This window comes from Hevea brasiliensis, chromosome 4 (genome assembly GCF_030052815.1).
Source record: "Hevea brasiliensis isolate MT/VB/25A 57/8 chromosome 4, ASM3005281v1, whole genome shotgun sequence".
Lineage (NCBI taxonomy): Eukaryota > Viridiplantae > Streptophyta > Magnoliopsida > Malpighiales > Euphorbiaceae > Hevea > Hevea brasiliensis.
In genome coordinates, this window is record NC_079496.1 from 16047242 (window position 1) to 16073925 (window position 26684).

General features: G+C 33.9%; 1 protein-coding gene across 5 annotated transcripts; it reads right to left on the reverse strand.

Moving 5' to 3' along the window:
* Positions 1–637: 637 nt before the first annotated feature.
* Positions 638–18892, reverse strand: LOC110642773 (myosin-2). Of its 5 annotated transcripts, none has more exons than XM_058145434.1 (25): positions 18542–18891; positions 17210–17687; positions 16302–16403; positions 16066–16209; positions 15813–15963; positions 15678–15705; positions 15348–15516; positions 15194–15257; positions 15050–15063; positions 14880–14964; positions 14277–14380; positions 14005–14143; positions 13213–13331; positions 12927–13079; positions 12743–12832; positions 12219–12296; positions 11713–11871; positions 10677–10886; positions 10152–10357; positions 9916–10051; positions 8377–8506; positions 7955–8074; positions 7780–7877; positions 6350–6562; positions 638–1518 (listed from the first exon to the last, which is right to left on the reverse strand). In XM_058145434.1, exons 2-25 carry the CDS (start codon positions 17651–17653, stop codon positions 1030–1032), a joined length of 3645 nt encoding a protein of 1214 aa, XP_058001417.1. In that variant the 5' UTR covers positions 17654–17687; positions 18542–18891; the 3' UTR covers positions 638–1029. The 5 variants fall into 5 exon arrangements, with proteins under 5 accessions (XP_058001417.1, XP_058001418.1, XP_058001421.1 ...); XM_058145435.1 differs by having other exon boundaries at positions 18234–18891; XM_058145438.1 differs by lacking the exon at positions 18542–18891 and adding an exon at positions 18001–18017.
* Between the last annotated feature and the right edge of the window lie 7792 nt (positions 18893–26684).

Here is a 26684-nt window from a genome sequence, read left to right on the forward strand (position 1 = left end):
AAAAATAAAATATAAATATGAACTCAAATTGTTAATAAAATAAAATATCAATGACTAAATTATTCAGATTAAAAATACAGTTAAAAGATATTTTAGTAATTTTTATTAAATTTAATGAAGAATTGATGATATTTTTAAGGATAGAAACTAACTTGTAAGTTTATTAAAATGTTAAGGATTAAATTACTTAATTTTCAAACTATATGAATTAAATTGTAAATTTAACTATATCTCAAAAACTAAATTATTTATCAAATAGAATTTTAGAGACTAAATTATGTTCAAAGTGAAAATAAAATTAAAAATATTTTGATCATTTTTATTAAAATTAACAATGATTTAATTAAAATTCTAATGTTAATGATTAATTTATAAATTTATTAAAATGTTAAAAATTAAATTACTTAATTTTAAAATTACAAAGAGTAAGTTAGAAGTTTAACAGAAAGTTACTATATTCCTTTCTCTAAACCATTGCCAAACATAAATTGGTATTCGGGAGAGTAAGCAATAGATGATTCAGTGTGCATGAATTTTCACAATGGATCAGCATTTCGATTGATCAGATGACCGAAATTCGTGCCATCGTAAGAAAATTTCCAAATCAATCATTGGTCTATGAATAATGCTTTGCTGATGAGAGAACCAGGCAATATAAATAATTTCATTTCATATTTTCACGCTTGGTACTACCAAGTTTGTCTCATTACATCTATGATAACAGAATATATACAAATAGCCTAACCTAGTTTGCAAAAAGAGACGCTGGAGCATGAATCTTAGAAAACCTATTCGACTATACATGATCATTAATCCTTTTCATTGATCAACAATTTGGTGGATAAAAAAATATAATTTTTCCAACTCAGCTACCATCACAACATAGACCAAATTTCTGGGGCTTTAAAGAGCAAACCAACCACTAGACAATGGGGAAGCCACATGATGGCTTTGTACACTTCTCGTGCGTTCCTTGAGCTCCCTCCACATTTATCTGACCATCCCTACCCTCCAAGTGGAAAATGGTAATCAAACATGGGAGCGTCGGAACCCCTTTGGCCCTATCTTTCCCCACCATTTTCGAGTTCTTCTTTCAATTTCTCCATGCCCAAATTTGTTAAGCCTTGCCTTTGTCTCTCTTAATCTTACTTTGTATTCTTTCTTCCATGTCTCAAATCTTAATTTCAATTTTCTAAATTCTGAATCAGAAGCAGGTTGAGCTGCTTTAACCTCGGCTAGTGCTTTGGCATCATCATCAAAATTTTGTCTCCGTTGCTCAAATTCCTTTGCAAGAATGCTGACCGCATTTATAGGGCCATTAGTCTCTCTCCCTACTCCTCCATCATGAATGGTAAGAGGCATTTTGCTGGGCGTGCTTCCACCAGGAGTTCGAAGTCCTGAGGACGTGTTTTCCTCAGAATCATAATAGTGAGGTGATGCAAAAGAATCAAGTAGTTTTCCAGGTTGACCAGCAGTGTTATCAGTAGCAAGACTCTTTCTGGCTGCAGCAAGACTTGTCTGACAATGAAATTACAATTAAGAAATATAGATATCAAAGTAATATATTAAGCCAACTATCACACCGTCTGAAGAATCCATATAGAGATATGAATATTTGCATTCTAAATATCAGATATCTAAAGCTTTTGACAGATGGTGGAACCATCACATATTACAGTCCCTCTCACATATCTTCAATTGGCATACCTAACAGAAATCAAATTTTATTTTCTTCAATTTTTGGTGGCTGATAGGGGAAGGATGAATAATGATATTCAGGAGACAGGCTTTCATCTCCTTAGGTTAGATGACACAAACCAAAACCTGAGTTACAGTCACTAGTAAGTAGTAAACTTGACCATTAGAGCCAATTTCATTCATCTCTTCTCAGGCTTTAATTAGAAGTCCTTTGGTCATTGTTAGCAAATAAAAGGTACAACTGCTTTCATTTGTTGGAAGAACAAACTCATACGATTTGATGTTAATCATGCACTTCGACTTGCCTCAGGCAAATGCCTCAAGGCCACACCAAGGGCTAAAAATGTCTAGTCAGTCTGGTTTGGCATAATAAGGTTTTCCTATCCAATTAGGTCCATAAGCCAATCACATTTTGCCACTCTTAAAATTTGATGACCAGAAAGTAACGGCATAGTTGCAAGTAAGATCCTCAGTTAATGACAGTGACAAGTTAGTCACGGTCTCTCCAATTAAAATATTCTCTGAGCAACATCAGCTTGCTTGCTAAGCTTATAGGAACGCTACCTCCTTTTTGTTACAATCCCATCTTAACCAATGATGACATTGTATTTGCACCATAATGTAGCCCAGTATCTGCTAAACCATTTGATGTCAAGCAAATAAAAAGGTATACAGGCCACCTCCTAACTGATGAAGATGATGATTACTCCCCCAACATCACTGTCCCTTCTATACTGGTCCTAGACCTACTGACCAACTAAAATTTATCAGCATTTCATTGGCTAATTTTTAGATAATGATGATCTCTGGTAAAACTCCGCCTAAGTAGTTTGTGCTTAGCCGGTCCTAAACCCGGATAAAGGAGAAGGGTTGCGGTAGGTGACAACCAGCGTAAAAATTTCGTCACACCTTATGATATGGATTCAAATGATATAAACATTGGGGCGTCCTCTACTTACGACGCACTATATCGGAGTCCGGGTGTAATAAGAAATATGCAAGTGTGTAGGGCGTTCACCGAAAGCAACGAGGAATGCCGACGCCCAAGTATGGTGTTAAATAAGCAAGAGTTCTCACATCATGGACAGGTGTGGGTAAAAAAGTTAGTCCATAAGACAAATAGTAGAACAAATAGTGGAACAGAACACAAGATAGACAACAATAGAAGATATCATAGAAGAAAATCAATTAGGAAGGAACAGGATAGGAGGAGAATTAGGATTGGCACTTGGAATGTTGGATCACTTACAGGAAAATTAATGGAGCTTGTGGATACCTTGGAAAGAAGAAGGGTGAATATTGCTTGCATTCAGGAGACTAAATGGATAGGAGAGAAAAGCAAGTGGGTAATTCCGGGTACAAACTGTGGTTTACTAAAAAAGAGAGGAACAGAAACGAAGTGGGTATAATCATAGACAGTACATTGAAAGATGCTGTAATAGCTGTGAAAAAAGTAGGGGATAGAATTATACTAGTAAAACTAGTACTAGAAGGAGAAACAATAAATATGATTAGTGCTTATGCCCCACAAATAGGACTAGATAGTGAAAGTAAACAAAGGTTTTGAAAATATTTGGATGATCTAATGCAAAGCATAACAAATGAAGAGAATGTTTTCATCGGTGAAGATTTGAATGGACACGTAGGAAGTGATAGGCAAGGTTATGAGAATGTTCATGGAGGTTTTGGTTTTGGCAGTCAAACTGAGGAAGGAAAAAGCATCATGGATTTTGCTATGGTATATGACTTAATACTAGCAAATACCTATTTTATAAAAAGAGAGTCACATTTAGTGACTTTCAAAAGTGGGTAACATAGAAGCCAAATTGACTTCCTCTTAACCAGGAAGACAAATAGAACTCTATGCAAAGATTGTAAGGTCATTCTGGGAGAGGCTTTAACAAGCCAACATCGGTTCGTGGTATTGGATGTCAAGTTTAAGAACAATTCAAATAAGATTAGAAGAAATAGTATAGCTCGAACAAAGTGATAGGAGTTGAAAGGCGTAATGCAAGTGAAGTTCAAAAATGAGCTTCTCGAGTCCGAAGCATGGAAGCTAGATGTGGAGGTCAATGGTATGTGGGTACAGATGGCATCAAATATTAGAGAAGTTGCTAAAAAAGTACTTGGAGAGTCTAGAGGACATGGACCATCCTCAAAAGAGAGATGGTGGTAGAATGAGGAAGTACAAAAGGCAGTGAAGAGAAAGAGGGAATGGTATAAGAAATTACCTAAGTGTGATAATAATGAGGCATATGAACAGTACAAGATAGCAAAGAAAGAGACAAAAAAGGCAGTTAGTTAAGCAAGAGCGCAGGCCTTTTAAAAATTGTATGAGAAACTTGGAACTAAAGAATGGGAGAAAGGTATGCATAGATTAGCAAGGAGGAGAGAAAAGAAATGTCAAGATCTCAATCAAATTAGGTGCATTAAGGATAAAGAAGGAAAAATGTTAATGAAAGATGAGGACATTAAAGAAAAATGGAGAAATTATTTTGATGATCTTTTTAATAATAATCAAAATGGTAATAGCGTGAATATAGACTACAGAGCAATAGAAAAGAATGTGAATTATACTAGGATTAGATTTTTAGAAGTAAAGGAAGCACTTAAGAGAATGAAAGTAGATAAAGCCTGTGGACCCGATAGAATACCAATTGAAGTGTGGAAGTGTTTGGGAGATATGGGAGTGGCATGGTTAACTAAATTGTTTAATAAAATTCTAAATTCAAAAAAAAAATGTCTGATGAATGGAAGAGGAGTATTTTAGTACCCATTTTTAAAAATAAGGGAAACATACAGAGTTGCTCAAACTATAGGGGAATTAAACTCGTGAGCCATACTATGAAGCTGTGGGAGAGAGTTGTGGAACATCGACTACGTCATGACACTTCTATCTCTCCTAATCAATTTGGCTTTATGCCCGTTCATTCAACTATGGAAGCAATCTTTGTCATTAGAAGCTTAATGGAGAAATATAGAGATGTAAAGAAAGATTTACACATAGTTTTTATCGATTTGGAGAAGGCTTATGATAGTGTTCCAAGAGATATCTTATGGAGAGTGTTAGAACAAAAGAGGGTATCTATTTAGTACATACAAGTGTTGAAAGATTTATATGAAGTAGCAACTACTATAGTGTGCACAGTAGGAGGGGACACGAGATTTTCCTATTTCAGTTGGATTTCATTAAGGTTCAGTTGTAAGCTCTTACCTTTTTACATTAGTTTTAGATGAACTGACGAAACATATACAAGAGAGTATCCCTTGGTGCATGATGTTTGCGAATGATATAGTTCTGATAAATGAGACACGAGAAGGAGTCAATAGAAAGCTAAAACTTTGGAGAAGTACTCTAGAGTCAAAGGGCTTTAAGTAGAATGAAGACAAAATACATGCATTGCAAGTTCAGTGAAGGCCGAACTGGTGATAGGTAAGGAGTTAGTTTAGATGGAGTGGTACTGTCCCAAAGTAATCACTTTAAATATCTCGGCTCAGTCCTTCAAGTAGATGGGGGATGTGAGGAGGATGTTAGTCATAAGATTAAAGCCGGATAACTGACGTAGAGACGTGCCATGGGAGTTTTATGTGATCGCAAGATTCTCAATAAGTTGAAAGGAAAATTTTACTATACAACCATACAACCGGCCATGTTATATGGTAGTGAGTGTTGAGCACTGAATGAGTCATATGTGTCTAAGATAAGAGTTGCGGAGATGAGAATGTTAAAGTGGATGAGTGGCCATACTAGACTAGATAAAGTCTGTAATAAGAGTATTAGAGAAAAGGTAGGAGTGGTACCAATTGACGATATGTTGAGAGAAGGGAGATTGAGGTGATTTAGTCATGTGAAGCGTAGACATACGAAGGCTTCAATTAGACAAGTAGAGCACATTAGGTTAGATGATAGAAAAGAAGGGGTAGACCTAAACTGACCTGGAGGAGAGTAGTACAACATGACCTAGAAGCATTACATATTTCCGAGGATTTAACCCAAAATCGTTTAGAGTGGAGAAAGAGAATCCATATAACCGACCCTAAATTTTTGGGATAAAGGCTTAATTGAATTGAGTTGAGTTGAGTTGAATTGATGATCTCTGGTAAGTTAAGATACCCACCGCTACCAAGGATATGTTCAACTCAAGGTGCATTGTTCAAAATCCGTGTAAAGTTAATAGTCCACAAACAGCACATTTGCATTGAAATTGTTGTTCTAGAAGTAAAGGGTGACCCGATGCACAAACATCCTACACTTGTCGGCTTTGGCGAGCGTTGATGTGCGCATTGCGCAGCCTTACCCTTGCTTTGCAAGAGAGAGGCCGTTTTTATTGTTCTAGAAATCTAAAATTTAAAATGTACTAATTGTTACGAAGCCAACTCTATTATTTTCTAGCTAATGAAGATATGCTCTTTTACTTGCTAAAGATACTCCCTAATGAGAAGATAACCAGAAAAAATAGTTGTAGGGTACAATCCTTTTTTTTTTATTATTAGTAGAAGGTCACTGTTATTACATTATAAAGTCAGTTTGAATGTATGAGCCGTAGCCATCAAAATCAGATTAATTTCTTCACAATTCTCTGTTTTTGTCCTTTTTGTATATTAAGAACAAAACAAAGAGGCATATTTATGTATTAACAAGAAAACTTACTTGCAATGATACCATCTGCATTTGCCATGTTTCTTCCATTGCTTTCATCTTTGCCTCATATTCTGACCACTGTCTCTCAAACTGTTGTAATTGTTCCCGCAATGCAGCATTTTCCTCTTCCTTTTGCACTAGAGTTACTTCTGCTTTAGTAACCCTCCTTTGAAGTTCTGCCAAAATCGAAGTCTGAAGCTCAACTTGCTCTTGTGGTATGACCTGGTCAGCAAGGAAAAAAGTCAACTTCATTGCATTATTTAAATACACAGAAAAACTAAGAACAAAAATATGCATCAAAGAACATATAAGTTTTTATCACAGTTGCTATGGTGTTCCTGCAAATAATGATAATGATTTAACTCCAGAGCTGCCTGCTTTGTTTTCATGAACAAAAGAATTGTACATTATATTATCAATTACTTCCCAATGAGATCAGAAAAAGTAGTTCAAATAGCCAGGGCAAAGATAGACAACGACCCTGATGGCTCACAGCTTTTCAGTACGACAGTTATTAAGTTTAAAAAAGATTGTATAGGATGTATTGTGAAAGCCACATGACATATTATAGATGCCTAGTCAGTATTTGAGGAAAAAGAATTTTCATCTTAAACTCATCCCAACAGACAGCTTTCTATATAACAATTTTAAATCATATTTTCCCATCATATTGCGGACCAAAAAATGCCGAAGCAAATATCTATCTGAGCATATATTACCTGATTCACTCTGAAGATGCCCATAAATTCCCAGAAATTCAAAATTCTTCTATCATTGTACAAGTTATTCAAGGTAGCATCCAGCCAACAGATCACAAATCACAATTTGAAATACACAGCAATAGAAACACACACAAACAGATTGCTCAACAAAATCTAGGCACACATAATTAGACCTCAAGAGTTTCGCTTTGACAAAGAAACCGAAAGGAGAAATTAGTATTTTATAGTAATGAAACAGAAATGTCATTATCAATAATGGTTTGATGACTTGAGCTTCCTAACATTGAAAAACCTTTCTGCTAATTTATCTTCTTTCTCTTCCTCTATTTTCTAAATTGCAATTGGACACAACAAGAAATGGTGAAGCGATCTAGTTAATATGCCATCTTAAGCATTATAAAGTACAACACAGACAGACTTCTTTTGATGGGAAAGATATAGGAAAGATCTTTACCCCAAAAGTTATTCACTAGTGTTTTATATGAACAAAAAAAAAGGCCACTTCCATCATGAGAATCATAATCTCTAATAAATCCAAGCAAAACTTCTAGGTCTGAAATTAAAAAAAGAGGAGAAAACACAACTAAAACTAATGTAATATTTGCAATAAACAATAATTCACAAATAGGTGCCAAAAAATACACAAGAATTCTGTAAATTATGCATGTCAAAGCTGTAGTGAATGATTGAGAGCTAAAACAGCATCAAGAAGAATACCTTCACTTCTGAAATCTTCCTTCCTAGCTTTCTTTTAGAATTTGGAATCAATTTACACTTGTCATTGAATTGCTTCCGAGCCAACCACCCACGGATTACTGCAGGAGGAGGATAATAAAAATATTGCACACAATAATAAGAGTTAAAATTGGCCAGAGGACAATTTTTTTTTTACCAGATTGTAAGCATATAATTGCCACCAGCTTATTATCAATATCAACTGTGAGGGTAGCATTAACTGTGCAACTCCTTGGCATAGATTTATACTTCCTTCTGGCATTTTCACCACGGACAACTGAATTTCAAAAGTAAACAAATGAATTTAAAATCATAGAATACTGAAAAAAAAAATCAGCTTCATTAGGACCCAAGTAAATCATAACAATAAGTTGCATCTAAGGCCACCAAAACAAGTATTTTTGGTGCTTTAAAGCAAATTATCAGCAAGGACCAACAACTAAAAGTTACTAGAAAGAGATGGTGCAATTTGTATATGATAGACCAAATCAATGTTGAAATGTGAGGTCCACCAAAATATAGAGAGCAAAACATCCCAACAGAATAAGATAATAAATATAAAAAATAAGTTTGCCTTACATGATTGTAATATTGTCACTCCTTGTTTCAGTTTATTTAAATCACGACGAGCTTGGGAGCCACGGAAACATTTTTGGACCCCAAGTATGCCTTGTTGAACTCGCTTCCTCTGCTCCTCCAATTTCGCTATCTGTGATCCACCAACAAACAATAAATCAGTGAAGTAATTGACTGACAATCATAATCTCATAACAAGCAAAAAGCAATATGTTGACTCAATTTCCAAATCTAAGCATCATGCCACACCAGGTTTTAATCCACAAGATAATGTATCCTAAATGTTTGTGAGATTCCTAAGAGGTGCTCGGTGCTCCTGCTCCAAACCAAATCAGCGATGTTTTGATCTCGAAAGTGGATAATTGTGTTACTTGTATGATTAAATCACCTTCCCTCCAACTTAGTTCTCCTCCTCACATTCAAAATCCTAATGTGAAACTGACAATTGTGTACAATTGATGAGAAATCAAAGCAACCACCAAACAATTCCAGAAACATAGCTACTTCTCAAAAAGACATCAGTACCCATAGGTCAATTTATTGCATTAGGGCTACAGATGAACAAAGTCAAGCTGAATTGAGATGTGTATTAGGCTCACTATGATTAATTTTGAGAATTCACACTCGTCTTAGAGCTAACTTGAAATTGCTCATTCTCAGAACTTGATGAACTTCAAGCCCAGATTTAACTCATTCTCAAACTTGATACATAGTCCTCAAGAGCCAAGTCCATAAAACTTTCACATTTTGTGATTATATGCTACTACAGTGTTAAAGTACAATGTAATTGTACTACATATAAAGGAACATTATATTTTTAAAACCTTTTTTTTTTTTTTAAATAAAGCCCATGCAATGGATCAAGTATTATGCAGACAGTAATGGCCTACTCTTAAGCATGCCCAAAGAGATCTACAGGTCACTAAAGAGAAACACTCCACAAGAACAAAAGATTGATATGCCTCTTAATTAATTAATAGATCTACTAAGAATCATAAAAGATAAAGGAATACGTTTTATTTATTTTTTCAATTTAAATGAGAATATAGTTTCTTTAACATAATAGTGAAGCTTTATTGAGCCTTACTATATTGCTACAGTAGCATGCAAAGTCTAACATTGCAATAGACCTTTTTATTTTTTGCATAAACCATGATTAGTTTATTTCATGCTAATAATTGGTGAGTTTCACACACAGCAATTAGCAAAATAACATATTCATTCTAAGCATACATAAAAGCAATTAGGCAGTTACTAATTATAGATAATTATGTACAATAATTCATGTTCAAAAAACATAAAAAGAGACTTGCTCCAAAATGTGAGATAATGAAAATTTCAGTCATTTGAATTACTGTTGACAGTTGCAAAAGTTCCTTACAACTGAATTCTATAAACCTACTAAAAGTTCAAGTTACAACTTCTAAACATTAAAAGCAAAGTAGACATAACTATCAGCCAGATGTATAACAAAAGTACCTAAGAACAGTGTAGGACAGGAAATCAAAAAAATTTGAAACTCTTGTAAATATAGTTCCACACCTGGCCTGTCCGAAGAAACACTTTGGTATAACCAACTTGATACATTTCAGGGGCTACATTAAATTGTTGTAGAACAGCAACTGATATGCTTAATGGATCTTGAGATACATTTGTCCCCAAGAGTAGGAAGCCATACCTAAATTAAGAGCAAGTTTATGATAAGAATTCACTAACCACTAATCAAAAAGGAAATGAACTAGAAGAGAATCTAATGCAAGGAATATGTTATCCTGTACCTTTGAGCAAAGTCTTGATGAGTCATTCGAGTTGGATACCCAGATCTTGAAATCCTAACCACCTCCAAAACTCCACAACATCGAAGTTGTTGTAAGACAAGATTGTCTTCATAGACTCCAGGAAGCTGCTTAGTATTTGGTTTTATGCAGCGAATGAAGTGAGGTGTGGTCTTCTCCAGCTGGTGCATCAGTTTGAATAGTTGCCCCTACAGACATGAAAGACACCCCTCAAGGTTTTGCAAAAAGCAATATCAGAAAGGATTATGCACTGGCCAGGGCACAAATTGTTGTGCTAAAAACAAGGCATGCTCTTGAATAAGTGACAAACAAAATGTTGAGATGATATCCTTTTGTATTCTTTATACTTCCAGAGATGATATTATTTTCAAAACAAAGTTGATTCTCCAATTTCATCAAATAAGTCACATAATAGTTTGATAAAATTGCCGAGTTCAGGTATCCAATCTGAAGTCAGACTATCAATACTACATGAGTAGATGTAAACACCATGGCATAATTGTCTACCTTGAACTTAGTACCGACACTTTGTGTTGAGAATTCCATTCCACCAGATTGGCTTAATGGACTTGCAAATTTCAAAGACTCCCATCGATTATACATTCTGGAGGCAAACAATTGTGGCAGTTGGCAACTGCAGGATGACAGTAGTTGGAAGAAATCTGAGTGCAGCAGATCTCGGTTCTTTTCCAGGAAGCCATTTGTATCATATACAACCTGAACAAACTCTAAACATTAATAATTTCATATATATATATATATATATATATATATATATATATATATATATATATATTCACATTAACAGTTTATTAACCCAGCATGAATTGAATGGGAATAGTAGGCCCAGAGAATAGATTATTTGTTTCAAAGCATCATATTTTCTGCATATGTAAACAATAGCTAAGGGGCTACACTAACTGAACAAGATATAAAATCACTGCCAAATATTTAGCAAACTGGCCTAATTTGAAAGCAATATTCTATATCATTTTTAATAGGAGAATTTGCATCCCCAATACTAAGATGTAAAGAACCTAGAAATGGGTAAAAACAGAAAAAAAAGAACAGTCACATTAAGGATTTACCTTTTAAGTGTTAGCATCAAAACTAGCCACTATTAAACACAATGTTACCATCGTTCTTCTGACATTTACCAGCTGTAGTGCATAAACTAATAAATAAGTACAACGTTTCGGATGCTAATAATTCTATTTCACAAAATAAAATTCCTAAACGAATCCAATTTTAAGACAATCAACAGGGCCAGTTCACTGGAAGATGCTCTATTTAATTGATACTTAAGAAGAAGAAACCTATGCTTTATGGCACTTAAGTTTAAACCTAACACACATACACACAACAGAAAAGGATGGAGGAACCATAAATTCCCTTAAAAAATTACAGATTCCTCATATGCATTGATTTCATCAATAATACCATAAGCAAAAGGACTAATTGTCAAGGTTTCCAGGCTGACTTGAAGAGTTCAAACAGATAGGGGAAAAAATCAAACCTCCTCCAGGAAAAAAGCATAACTGACCTCTCCAGCGTAATGAAGAATGGCAAAAGCCCTCCCTCTTTCAGCTTTAAAGCAAGGATTACTGCTCAAGTGCTGCTTAAGCTTATTGGCAAACGTGAAATCAGTGGCATTGGGGAAATTTGATTCCTCATCCAACAAAGACAGTAGTCCTAAAGGTTTCTGCAAAAAATGAATGCAATGGAAGTGTGACCACTTTAAGCATGACGGCAAGCATTCTGGCTTTAGACACCAACAAATCTAAAGAAAATATGAAATGCATCAGTTGATAGCACTCAAAATCACATATCATATACCTGCTGAATGCTATGGTGACATTCATATAACAACAATTAGCTCATAATATACGGCACATAAACCAAATACATTTTCAAATTTATAGTCTGTACATATATGCCCAATGTACTTGAGATAGTCCAATGCAAATAAAGCAAAGTGAAGAACCCAAACAACCTTCATAACACAAAGCTGCACATAAAAAATACAGAAAAATGAATGCACCGAAATACCTTTTCAAAGAGGTTTAAGCATTCTTGGTTGTCAGCAAAATCAACTTTAGTCCAATCAATCCCATCCTCTTGATAATCCTGAAATTAATAAGAAATTATAACTTTGACTGTCTAGACAATCAGATCACAATAACAATTCCAAAGAAATTTAACCAGTGAAAGACAAAATACATCCAGTGAGATGAGACTTTAAGTCAGAAAATGAGAATGCCAAGCATGACATAAGGTGTTTAAAACAAAGGCTTGTGAAAATCAATTGGGCTGACCAAAAAGCCTCATAGTCCTGGCCCTGGAATCAGGCTTTTCTTCCATTATAAAATAGTCATTTTTATCAGTTACTGGCATTTTAAAGAAATAAGATATGGCAACAATTTTATGACTTTGGAGAAGCAAAAGAGAATGTGTGTATGTGATATGAGACACTGAGAGTAATTGACTGTTTTCATCATTGTAACCAAGAAGAATCCTGGAAGGTTGCCTTATTTCAACATGCATTAATGCTGCTAAAGATCCAAGATGCTTACCTCCTGCTCAAGTTTAAATAGATGCCTGTTGAAATGTTGCTGCAGCCTCTCATTTGCATAATTAATGCAAAATTGTTCAAAGCTATTATTCTGAAAAATTGAAGAGCCTAAAATCACCAGGGATACAAGTGTACAGCACTTAAAGCATTACCAAACAGAAACATCAAACATACAACTTGTATACCATAAATGACTCAAACCCATAAATATCAAGGATATTTATGGATCTTCCAGTACACAGTTTGCCCACTCCAAGTGACTTGTTGATTTGATCCACAAGCCAATCAAACAAGCTTGCAAAGATAAACTTTGCCAATGCATCTCTTCTGTCAATTGCCTGAATTCAAGATAATTAAGGACATCAAATAAATGCACGCATTTGGCAAATAGTTTTCAAATATATAATAGGTATATGATAGATGTGCATAAAAGATGGGTAAATTTATTTTTAAATCAAGAACTAAAAATACCTGCTGGAATGTCAACTTTTTAACAATATCATCCTTTCCACATCGAATTTTATGGGTTGATAAGGCAAGTGTCAAGTCCTGGATACTACAACCCATCAGCCTGGCAGCATTTGTTATAGCTGTAAAAGTTCATAATAGCAAAATCAGTAGTGTTTCAAATAAAGCTCCACAATACCATGTATGTAATCATGTCAAAATGCTGGCTACCTGTATATCCTACGATGCATGTCTAATCAGTATTAGATGTACGACATTCTACTCATTCAGCTGATTGGTTATTTCACTACATATACAAACCCATTCTATCATGTTAAAACTATTGCACAATCATAATTTTAGTAAATGCATTACACATGATTAAGCTCATTCAAATTGCCATCAGAATATTCAGGGTTAAAGTTCATCTAAGTCTACTCCTTTCAATCAGCTATAAACATGAACTCTTACTGGTAATCACCAAATTCTATTAGTTTGCCAAGAGAGAAAAGTTAGACTTCCATTACTTGAATTAAAATTGAAAGCTGCATAGTCTAGTACTTATATAATCACTCTGACTTGAAACTGACATATTAACATATTCCATCAACAAATATGGTTCCACCTCACTATCACTGCTTGACAAAATCACTAAGACATTTCCATCTTTCGTTTATGACTAGATAATAAACTTGAGGCAGTATCAGTTATAATCCAATAATCAAAGCTGCCAAGATAGAAGGCACAGAAACGACAATAGACACAAAACATGCATTAGAAGAGACACCATCAAAAGCATATCCCTTTGGATTTTACCTTCATCAGCCAACACCTCCACATGATTTTCATTGCCAATTACTTGAAATGATACATTTCCAAGCCACAATATTGCAGCAAGCATTGCAAATGTCTGCTCCTGATCAGCTTTGCAAATTTGAATAATGTCTAAGGCTTCCTAGAGAGATGGGAAAATAACCCACCAAAAACAGAAGAAATCTATCATCCTTAGTGCCATGAAATAAAATAATGTAAAACATGGGGCTTTTACCATATAGATCATGGCAGTAAAAACTTAACTTTGTACTTACCATAAGCTTATGAAAGTTCAGGGCATCATCAACACCATCAATTACCAAGCACTCACTCTGGTTAAGATAGTTGTACTCACTAGCCATTTTAAGGTTCAATCTCTCTGCAAAGGGAAAAAAGAGATATAAGGGGAGAGGGCAGGAGGGGGAGAGAGAGACAGAGAGAGAAAGAGAGGGCACAATGAAGTTAAGATGGATTGATCAATCAATAGTTTTAGCTTTTCAAGGAAGAGATAGCTATTGTACAACTAAAGCTCAAAAATGAATGCTGAATGTGTATGCTACAGTTCTGCATATCAGCCTTTAAGCCACATGAGAGCTTATGATTAATGATAAAAACAGCACAGAAACAAATGTTCGACAAGGATTAACCAATAATAGAATCAGTTAACATGACAAAACAGTAAGTTGAAAAGACCCCAGAGCAATTTTAAGATCCATTGTATAAGGTCTTAGCAACATTATCTCATTAAAACAAATTTTAATCTCCTTTTACTATGGAAATGCCTGGCAAATGTATGCAATATGCATATCAGCATAATAAAGGTTACTTTTAATCAAAAAACTTTCGAAATTTAGATGGCTAATTCACGAAAATTTTACCTCTAAGAATTGATGGAGCACCAGCACAAAGTTGGTAAAATATATGGTAAGATCTTTCACCCTTGGCCAGCTGAACTACTCTAGACTGCTTAAAGGAGAAATAACAAGCTGAGAAGTCAAAGATGATGAAAATGCAAATTCCAAGATAAAATTTTGGATTGAAAATTTACCTTTTCTAGCAGAACTATGCACAAGTATCATACGAGAATCAACATTTGCATATGTCAACATAGGAAAATTGGCAAATCAGTTATTACACAAAGCATGAAATTGCACACTAATAAAAACAATTCACTTGACTTAAACATGCTTACAAGTTTGAATTTTAGCACCGCATATCTTCCCTAATGTGCTGAAATGAATTTCAATTAGCTTCCCCTGCACCAAAAGGAAAAGTGCAAAGTGTTAAAGTGACAAATCCGGGAGTAACTTATCCAATGAAGTACAAAAAAAGTAATAATAACTCACAAATCTGCTGGAGTTGTCATTCCTGGATGTTTTTGCATTTCCGAATGCTTCAAGTATGCAGTTGGTCTGAAGAATCTCATGCTCTATGCCACCAATGCCACCACCAAGATTAGCCAAGTATTGCATTGCATGCTTTGCTGTCTCGGTTTTCCCAGCTCCACTTTCACCACTGTAGGACAAATGTTAAAAGAATTTATAGCTACACAAATATCCCAATTGTTTTTGAAGTATTAAAGAAGAGATTAAAGAGTAAAGACCCAGCACAATAGGAGATAAGGGGGAAAAAATAGAGAAGCTCAAAAATACTAAAAGAAAGAAATGAAAACTAACCTTATAATTATGGATTGATTTTTTTCATCTGCAGATTGTAATCACCAAAAAGAAGGCAATGAGAAAGAAGGGCCTCAGACATAATACTAACTTCAAGAGCAGGAAAAAAAAAAAAAAGAAATAGGATTCATTCACCTCTCATCATCTCACTGTAAGCAGTGTCTGCTATAGCATAAACATGAGGACTGTCCAGAAGCTTCTGCTTATAAGCTGTGATAATTTCATTTCCATAAAATGGAACAGCTTTGAAGGGATTTACAGCAATTAAAACTGGCCCTGCTTTGCTCTGCGGAAATGAACAAAAGAAATGGCAAAAAAGGAGCTGAGAGAAGACAAAAATCTTACTAACAAGAACATGGTATGAGAAAAAGGTTTCTATTGCACTTACATAAACCATATCCTGAGAATATCGGTACTTAAGATTGTAAAAAACTGATGGCTCATTCAGATAACTAAGCTTCATAAGATCATCTACACCCTCAAGAATATCTGGGTTTGCAGGCAAGAGGTCTGCAGTAGACACCTTTACAAACTATAAAAATGAAACATTATTTGCAGTTAGACTCCACCAGCATAAGCAATTGAAAGATGTTCAAAAAGCATTCAGAGAAAAAAGGAGCTTACATTTCCACCTGAGAGTAAGACAACTGCTTCATCCCCTGAAGTTGATTGTATATTCCCTGAACCCCATCGCCCATTTGCAAGCTGACACCAGATTCGTAGTTTCTGGAAGAAAATAATCCCATAATAAACTCAATTTCGTTTGCGCCAACTTTCACCAAATAAAACATATCCATGTACAATAACAAAAATGCTTTTTATGGAATAAAATAATTCACACTTAAAAACTATTAAGGAACCAATATCAATAATTGACATTGTGAATGACACAATCTATCCGTTCTAAACATTTCAGCTATATCTTCACCTTCTAAATTAAATGAGTGTTGATTAATCCACTCATCCCAACAATATAACAGTTCTAACATGTATCCCTGTTGTACCACCCCGCACCTGCCCATCAACCACTATTGTAAAATAAATTCACATTTTCGAGGTTATTCTACAGATGAGTACAACCATATATAAGAGAAACTGTTCTCCACGGTTAAACATCTCCTATTACAATGTGGAGACACCTGTGGATCACCAATCATTGTAGAAAGTTTCAACTCCTAAAATTTCAACTTCTGCCCTAAAATCTAAAACCTAAAGTAACAAAAACAAACCTATCCATAGGCATTCCTATTCTAGCAAAAACTAGTGAGCTGGATCAACTCCTAAAATTTCAACTTCTGCCCGAAAATCCAAAACCTAAAGTAAAAAAAAAAAAAAAACCTAACATCCATAAGCATTCCTACTCTAGCAAAAACTACTGAGCCGGCTCTTATCTCTAGGCACTCCGACAACTTTAGTTACAACATAAAAACAATCCACTGAGCATTGATATGAAATAACAGGTAGATCTGAAGGAAAAAAGGAAGATTGGGATACGTGTGTGTGTGCGCGCGCGCGGGGGCGCGTAAAATTACCTTCTTGATAAAATAGCCAATGTTGTCCTCCCACTCTGGCTCTTCAGCGTTTGGTATTGAACTAATAACAGGTCCCTTTGCTGGCCCATTCTTCTCCTCCGAATAAGGATTTGAATCCACACAATTCTGATCTTTCCTCATCTTCTTGCTTCCAAAACTTCCTGTCTTGTTCCCTAACTGCTTCTCCTTCCTAATTGTATCCTCCTTCCCTTTATTAACTTCAATTTCCACTTTGCTTTCCATTTGGCCATTGGCACCTACCATGAAGTCAGTGGGCAGTGAGTGCCGCGCAGAGGGAAGTCGTGCCCTTGAGGTGGGCCGAGCTGGCAAAGCAGGCGGCAGTTCTTTGGTCTTCTCCAAGGCCTCATCTCGCCGCCGAAGCGAGTCCAGCATCTCCTCCAATGAGCTCCTTGCCACCGCTGCCGGTGACGCAGACACCATCATTTTCTATTGCAATTTATTCCTTCAATACAAAACCCTGACACGACACAAAATTTTCAAAAATAAACTTCCAAGCATTCTGATTCCACAAACTAAGAAATTTGTCACCCAATAACAAATTGTAAAATAATAAAAATTAACAAATACTCAAACAGCTTCGAATACCTAATTTGGATCAAAATGTTAAAAATTTTACACTCGCAACTTCTCTCAACACCTTAAGACTGATAAAAAGTCGAAATTGGATTTCATAAACGCCAAAATGTGAAGGAAGACAGACGAAGAAAGCAAAATTCTTATTCAAATCAAAGCGGAACACGTTCTCAAAAACTAATTTCTGCGATAGTTACCAAAAGCTCGAAAAAATTGCAGTTCTCTCATACACACAACGTCATGAAAACGCAGCTTTGAACAAAAAAAAAACCCTTCTGATCCAAACTTCGACAAAAAGAAAAAGAGACACAAACTCCAATAAAGAAACTCAGTCTGCCTCTAAAATCTCAAAATTGAGGTTTAATTAAGATAAAAATAAGCATCCAAAAACCCTATTTGGAATCAAAATATCCTCGCCAACTATACTTACAATTTTATAATCCGCAAAAATAAAATTTAATAAAAAAAGGTGTCTCAATGAACGCCACGCTACGCCACGCCACCTCTCTCCAAACCACAGTTCCCAATAAAAAAAAAAACCGAATTAAGATAAGAATTACAGAATTCTGAGGCTAAAATTTTGAGGGTTTGTTAACAGGTAGAAGAAGGAAACGTTGTGGTTGTATCTGTTTCCACCGTTGCGCGAAAACAAAAAGGCAAAAAGAAAACAAACTCTGTGACAAGCTTGGTTTGCTAAAAGAGAGTGTAAAGGCTGTTAAGATTAACAACGAAACTCACACAAACTGTGGCTGTTTCTCGTAATCCAACCCAACCCAACCTTGGTGTTGAGGAAGAAGAAAAGAGAAGAGGGCTTTCTGTTTTCCTTTTCCTGAAACAGAATTCAGCTTCTGCTTCTTCTCCTCCTTCTCTGCTTTTGGTTTTGCTATTGTTGTTGCTTTTGCATAAATTCAAAATTTTCAGGTTAGGTGGTGAGTTGGCGAAATCGTTTCTTGTGAAACGGTTTAGATCTGATTTAAAAATAATAAAATATATATTTGTAATTTCTCTTTTTTTGGAAAGAAAAAACAAAATGCTTAGCTTGATGAGAGTCTGGAACCCTGTAAAAGCTGAGAAGGGTCCAGTTGCCAATTAGGAAGTCGAAAGCTTTGAGGGTTTTTTTTTTTTTTTTTTAAATTTCAAATTATGCTATTACAGATTACTATTTTTTGAATTTCCATGCTAAATTCCCGTTATGCCCTTTTTGGGTGGTCATTTTGCATTTTGGAGGATTTATCATTTATTGCATATCCAACCCACCAAATTTCCTTTATTTGTATACCAACCCGTATTTGTAATAATTTCTTGCAAACTAGGGAGAGTTGCCTGCTTGGAAAATCGACCATCAAATAGTATCTTTGCTAAAATGCCCACCTATATTTGTATAAATATTAATTTCTTCTAAACTATAAATAGAATTTTATCTTACCATTAAAAAAAAAGGAGAATTTTATCTTAAAAAATAAAGAAAATAATTGGAAATTATAGCTTTACATTTTTTAATAATGTTATTTACAATGATATAATGGAAGGAGAATTAAGGAAATAAAATGCAATTTTGAGATTAAGTAAGGCAATGGTGTTGTAATGTAATAATTACTTGTGAGTTCATTGATTTTTTTCACGTGCAAGAGTATTTAAATGTTTATCAATAATATAGTTGAGAATTTATAAACTTTAATTTCGATACGTGATTCTTAGTTATAAATTTTTGTAATTTGTACACAAAAAATGAAAACTGAATTATTATATTATTTAATTAATTTTTGAAACAATATTAATAAAATTTGCTTTTGACCAAGTTATCATTTCTATAATCTATGTTATTCCTACTAGGCATGATCTAATTCTTTGTACTTACAACAAACTTAGGACGTATAGACTATTCTTTCTATCATTCAACGATTTACTATGCCTCATCAGGGGGGGAAGGCTCTCCTCTCTTGTCCCAGAAGTTGGTCTGCCCTCCTCTCCTTTCGGGTGGGAGTGTGTGCGTAAATAAAGTTTTGAATTTTTTTTTTTTTTTGGTGGTGGGGCTAGTACTAATTGTTGAGTGCTTCATTTCAATCACCTATAGAGTTGGTTTTACTGTATGTTTAGGGTGTTGCATGCGAGCTAGAAGCTTCAAAGGTGAAAGATCTATCGATGTCATCTATCTTTCAGCTCCTCTGTCTGTGATTGTGGTTTCCTTAGTATTGGACTTGAGAGGGTTCTCTATTTCTTTGGCCGGCAAAGTCTCCAGAGTCTTTACTCACCTAGTAGTGGCCGACTCTTGAAGGTTTATAGGACCTAAGAGCTTTACATCACCTCCTCCTCAGTTTGGTTTCTCAGTACCTCCATGGCTTGGCGCTTTACTGGTTTGTTTGGAGCTCACATTTTGGCCACCATTGTTGGTTGGGGTTGCTATTTTTGGGTTTCTAATGCTTTGTATGAGCCTCTGGTCTATTCGAACTCATAAGATTCCTAGCATTCTTACCCACAAATGGTGACAGCAGTGGTAAAATAATCGATGATCCTATTTTGCGTAACTTGACCTAGCTTCAAATAGGGTATGTGTGAGGGGCTTCTGGTGTGCTATATTGTGACTTTCTTGTTATCATGGATTGGGAACTAAATTGCGGATTTGGATTTGCTAAGTTTTACTAGCTAGACAATATATGTTTAACCTATTGTTGTTTGGGTTTTAACCCTTGTTTTACTTCAAATAGTAATGATAATCTATTTTTTGAAAAAAAAAATATAGAATGTATAGTGATAATGTATAATACTAATGATACTTATGTTACATATGTTGTTTGTAAAAAAATAATAATAATAATAAAAAAAATAATCAATTTTTGTTATTTTAATTAAAATTTTCAATTTAAAAAAAAATAAAAAATTAGATTGCAAATTACATAGCATTATTATTATTATTATTATTATTATTATTATTATTATTATTATTATTATTATTATAACATAATCATAAAAGAAAAACAATATAATTGCATAATCTATGCTTTTTATTTCCTTTAGTCTTTTTTTTTCATGTAAAATCATAATATAACAAATTTTATAAAATTTCTTATACACCAAGTGATTTTTTTGTGAGAAAAAAGATCTATAATATTAACAAGCTAGCATAAATATTTTTTATTTTTAGAATAAAAATAAATTAATTGATTAAAATTTTCACATAAGTAGGTGCAACATTTTATACAACTCTTCATTTAATGATATATATATATACCCAAATTAAAATTTAAGTTGGTTAAAATATTGCATTACTCACACTACACCAAAATTGCTTTTCAATTGGCGCATTATTAGAAACTTAATGAAGAACTAGAAGTGTCAAAATCTGTATCAAATTATAAATACTTGTAAAATACAACTAATAACCTTTCACACAAAGTATGGATTTGGCACTACATGTGTAACACCCTCCCGGTAGCAACTCCGTACATTCTACTGTTCCGGTGACTGGTGTCGGTCCGGACAGCTAGAACGTCAGGAAAAATATTTAAACTAAAGTGAGGAACCATAATTAACTCAAATATTAATAAGAAAAATTTAGTAAAAATTTTAGAAATAAAATTTAACCAAGTCAAATGAGCCGGTGCCCAAGCGACGGGTAACTAGAGGGAAGTTGCGGTTCTCGCAACTAGGAGCCCTAGACCGGGGTAAAAATTCATAAAATAATTATTGGGACTCCAGAGAAGGGTCATTGAGGTTCCTATGGCATTAGAATGCCAAGAAAATATTTAGAAAAATTTTTCAATCGGTACAGACAATTTTGACCCGTTAAGCCAAATGGAGGGCATTTTGGTCATTTCGCCTTCGGAGTGATTTTTGGCCGACTTGTCTAGTTAAGTAAATAATTATTATGACATAAAATATGAATAAACATTACTAAAAATTAAATTGAAATTGAGTAGTGATGAAAAGAAAAGAAAAATAAAAAAAAGCTCATTTATGACATCTTGATGATGTCATTTAAAAGCTATAACCAATCACAATTAAATAACCAATTAACTAACTAATAAAAGAGACAAATTGAGACTAAAAAAAAATCAAAAAGCTAGCAGCCATCTCCTTCCCCAAACCAGCCGAAACCCAAGCCATACCTAAACCTCCATTAACATCTTCAATCAAGCTTAAAAACCTCTCAAACCTCACCCCAAAACCCTAAGTTATCTTTACTAAAATTTATCTACACACCCTAAGAAAGCTCTAGGCAGCCACAAAGAGGAGAAATTCTAAGAAAAATACAAGTCCAAGAAGTGCCACTTAAAGGTTAGTGGATATACATACCTTAAACTTTTATCTACATGATAAGAGACTTGAATTAAGTAAGAAATTGTAGCATAAATGAATAAAAATTGTGTGTATGTCCACCATGAATTTCGGCTGCCCTAGTGAAGGAAGAGGAATGAGTGTTTTTGATGAGCTTGGAGTGAACTAGAAATCAAGTTTGAAGTTTATAAACATAAGAATAATGAATTAGTAGCTAACTAAGGTAAATTGTATAAATCATGAATTTGAACTAGGGTTTTGGGAGTAAAATGTGGACTTGGCTTATGAAATGATTAATGGACATTCTAATGGTCAATTAGTGACCATTTAAGGCAAGTTAATCATATTTTGAAGTGAGTTAATGCATGGCAAACTGAAATGGGAAGGCTGCCTAAAGACAGCAGAAATGAGACTGTAATTCCAGCCCACTTGGACTGCCAAATCTTTGGCTGTGTTGGTCCAATTGGTTTTTGGCCAATTGGACATGAAACTAGACTTATAATGGCACATTTTTGCTGAAGAAACCATGCCCAAAAGACCAAAGCAAGAGGACCAAAAGTTGGCCCCAATCCGGATACCCTGCAACAGCACCTGCAGAAATGACCAACTGTTCATTTGGCCATAACTCACTGTAGAAATGGTCAATTGACCTGAAATTTTTACAGCAACAAGTTAAGACCTAGAAAAACAACTTTCATGAAGAAACCTACCCCAAATTATGACCAGAACCTAACCCAAATGGCAGTCACAATCACTATTTATGGTACTGTAGATTTGGTAATTCTGCAGTTTTTCCAATCCGGCCAGCTGTGATTTTTGGACCATATCTGGAGCTACAAAACTCCAAATGGAGTAATTCAAAAAAGGAAATTCAACTAGACAAAATAAGGAACAACTTTCATGTTTACCATTTCCTCAAATTCCCACTGCAACAGGGCCCAATGGAACAGTAAAATTGGGTCACAAAAACTGAAAATTCTGTTCTCTAGGTTTTAGGTTTGGAAATGGATTTAGGGGTTAATTCCAACAAGTTTTAAATGCAAAATGTGGTATGTTGGGAGTGTCAAAACCAATATACCTATTTTCTATCCAAAAGTCAACATTTTTGTTGACCAATGGGGTGAATAGTGACACCAAAACTTGAAATTCACAAATTGAAGAATTTAAAAGTTTCAAATGCCCTAGTATACCTAACAAGATTGGTTTGGATAGTTTGGCATGCCAATAGGGTTCAGTTAGCAGTACTACACATGGCAATATGCTATTCTGTGATTTTATGGCTTTTAGCCATTCTGATCTTGTATTGAGCTTTGACCTTGTGCCTGATGTTATCACAAATTATTAGTCATTACATTGCCTGGGAGATGCATATGTGACCGATGGTATGACGACCCGAGGTACTTGATACCTAGTGCCAGTTTACCCGTTTATCCAGTCCAGTCATCTAGTGTAGGTTACTTGGGCAACCAAATGAATGAAAGTGGACAAAGTTAATGATATACAAATTCAAAACAAATAAAACATATACATTCACTACATATTTATTTTCTGCTATTTTCTTTTATTTTATTATTGCACCACTAAGCATTATTGCTTAGCGCGTTGCTTTTGCCACGCGTAGATCGGAGATATCGATCGTGAGCCCAGTAGACCGCAGACGGGTGAGTCCATCTGCGATTCTGCACGATGTCAGTCCTCACCACCTGCAGTGCATTGGTAGGGCACTAGGTGTCATTTTGTCATTTTGTAACTAAATTTTTATTTTCTCATATGTATTTAGAATTATGAAATGTATTTTATTGATCATGTAAATTATGAAAATTGTATTTGTGAATGGAAAAATAAATATCTAATTGTGATTTATACTTGATTATCACATGTGATGGATGATTGAGAACTGAAATTGAGGAATGTTGTTGAGATTTTGATATTGGAGTTTGAGATGACGAGACATGAGTATTGGAAGTGTTTTTTACAGGTTCCGAAGAACTGTTTTCTCCATTTTTAGCCGGTACTCTGCCGGATTTTCTTTAAAATTTTCGGAACCTCAAATAAATAATAATTTCGATAAATGGCTTAAATAAATTATATTTCATAAATTATATTCAAAAGCATGATATAAATTAATTAAGATATATTAGAGTGTACCGGTACACCGTGTGGCATTACTTACTCGGGTATACTGTACACGGATAAGGGGTGTCACAACATGATTTTAAAATTAGTATAAATTTCAAAACATTAGGTAAAACTCCCACTATCCCTCAATCTAATTAAGCTATAAAAAAATTTTAGAAATCATTGTTTTTTCAAAGCTAATTACATGATTACATGATGACCATACACTTTGGATCTTATGGGACCATGTCCTTGGTTAAATATTAGAAAGCACAAAGCTTTTTTTTTTTTTTTTTGTGGACCATATGGGCATGGTCCTTTTGAGCACTTCTCAATAATTACATTTGCAAAGAACTTTTTCTTCACCTAAAAGGGTATGGTAGTGAATACCTCACAAAAGAAGGGTATATCCAAACCTTTTAGTTTTAATTAGCATATATAAAAAGAACTTGATGGCTTTTTTGTGGTTGGACACAAACATGCCCAAGAGGATAGGGAATATGTGTCTTTTGTCCTTGGATAATTTTTAATATGATTGAGCCATTAAAGATATATATATATATATATATATATATATATATATATATATATATATATATATGTTTATAATATTGTGTTTGAATTTAAATTATGTGCATGACTTTGAGGTTATGACATGATAAGATATTTGAAAGTCAATGGGTTTTGTTGATTGTGACATTGCTTATAATGGAGGGAAGTTTAAATACATGAAAATCAATTGACAATAATGCCCCTTAATATGTGTATTTTTGCTTTGTGAATATGAAATTGGTTTTGCTTTTCCTAATTCTTTTGCATTGGGTGCCTTATAAGCAAGAAGTCAAAAGCAAAAGTAGGTTCTTAAAAGAATGGACACAACAAGGTTGAAGACAAAATTTTGCTAGACCTTTATAAATTATAATTGTTTATGAATAAATAAGTTTCTATTCCTTTTTTCCTTAATTTACTGAGCTAAATTATTAAAAAAATATATCATATATATATATACATATACACAGCCCTTGATAAATATCATATATTTAATTAAATTATTGATAATTCCTGTTGTATAATATGATATAAATATGTTTAGTATAATTTTCCAAAAAGTGAATTTGCTCTTAAGTTATAAAAAAAATAAAACTCATAATATGATTTAAAGTATAATAAATTAAAGAATAAATTAATAAATTAAATTATACTTAATTATGAAAGAACAACTTAATAATCCTTTACTGTATAAAATAGTTTCTTACAAAAAAAAATATTTACTTTTAAAAAATTAATTTAATAATATAAATTAAATAATTGAATTTTTTACACTTATAAGAAAGTTTTATCCTCACCCAATCAAGGAAGATTTTATGAGGGAGCAATAGATTTGGTATTTTGAATTTTGCAAAGTTGAAATATATATATTGCAAAAAGGGTAAACAGGTAATTTGAGATATAAAATAGAACATAAAGGAATAATAATTTAAGTGGAGGGAGATTAATCATAACGGAAACGTAGGCCCCACTAATTAGGGGGGAAAAGGGAAAGCGCCAAAAGCTAAGGAAAAATGTGGTAGATAAGTCAGGAAGAAGAAATTGACAAATATGTTGAACCGGCGAAGCCATTGTCCACCTAATCCTCTCCCACTCTCGCGTTGATGTTGGTGTCTAATGCTTTGCTCTTTTCATATTCCATTCCTATTCACCATTTTTCTCATTTCTGCTTTTGACCTCGTCTCATGCCATATTGTCAATTTTTTTTTTTTATATAGCATATAAATATTCACATATAAGTTCATATAAGAGATATATTCTTTAATAAAATTGTTAAAATTTTATTAATACGCGTTAATATTTATAAATTTATATTATATACTCATTCACAACTGATACCATGAACACACGTACATCAACTTACCTATTGACATTTTAGTTTTTTTATTGAAGATAAATACACAAACACAATCATATCGTCGTCTTTCTCTCAACAAAAAGATTGATTCATTTAGCTACTCTAACAACATTTCTAAGAATTTGAGGGTTAGAGTTTTGTTTATTGTGCTTGATAAATTCTCATTATTGAAATTTTTTTAAATTTTGTTTCATTTTTTTTTAATAAATAAAAGTTTAAGGGAAAGAGGAGTATTCTCATCTGAGAGCCAGAGAGCGCCTATAGACCACTAAGAATATACATATCACCTAATCACAAAAATCTCCAACCACAATAATGAAATTTAAATTATAAATTAAGTACATTAAGAGCTGAATCTTTAGCTGTATAACCTATTTTTCATGGGTTGATTTATTTGATTCTATGTATATGTAACAATTAAGAGTTTTAATGATTAATCTCTTTGAAAATTAAATTCTTGATTTTTTGTAATAAAATAAGTATTTAAGTATTAACTTATTATTTCAATATTTACAAAATAATTATTTTACTCGTTTCTCATTTTAGACAATGTGGCAAAATCTAAAAGTGTTACAACAGTGT

Bases quoted from the DNA above. Each gene is read 5' to 3' on its own strand.
- LOC110642773 (XM_058145434.1), bottom strand. From the start codon at position 17,653: ATGATGGTGTCTGCGTCACCGGCAGCGGTGGCAAGGAGCTCATTGGAG. The intron at 15,706-15,812 runs GTGAATGAATCC...TACAATCTGCAG, and splicing joins TTACAGTGAGATGATGAGAG to ATGAAAAAAATCAATCCATA. The intron at 14,144-14,276 runs GTAAGTACAAAG...CCATCTCTCTAG, and splicing joins TGAACTTTCATAAGCTTATG to GAAGCCTTAGACATTATTCA.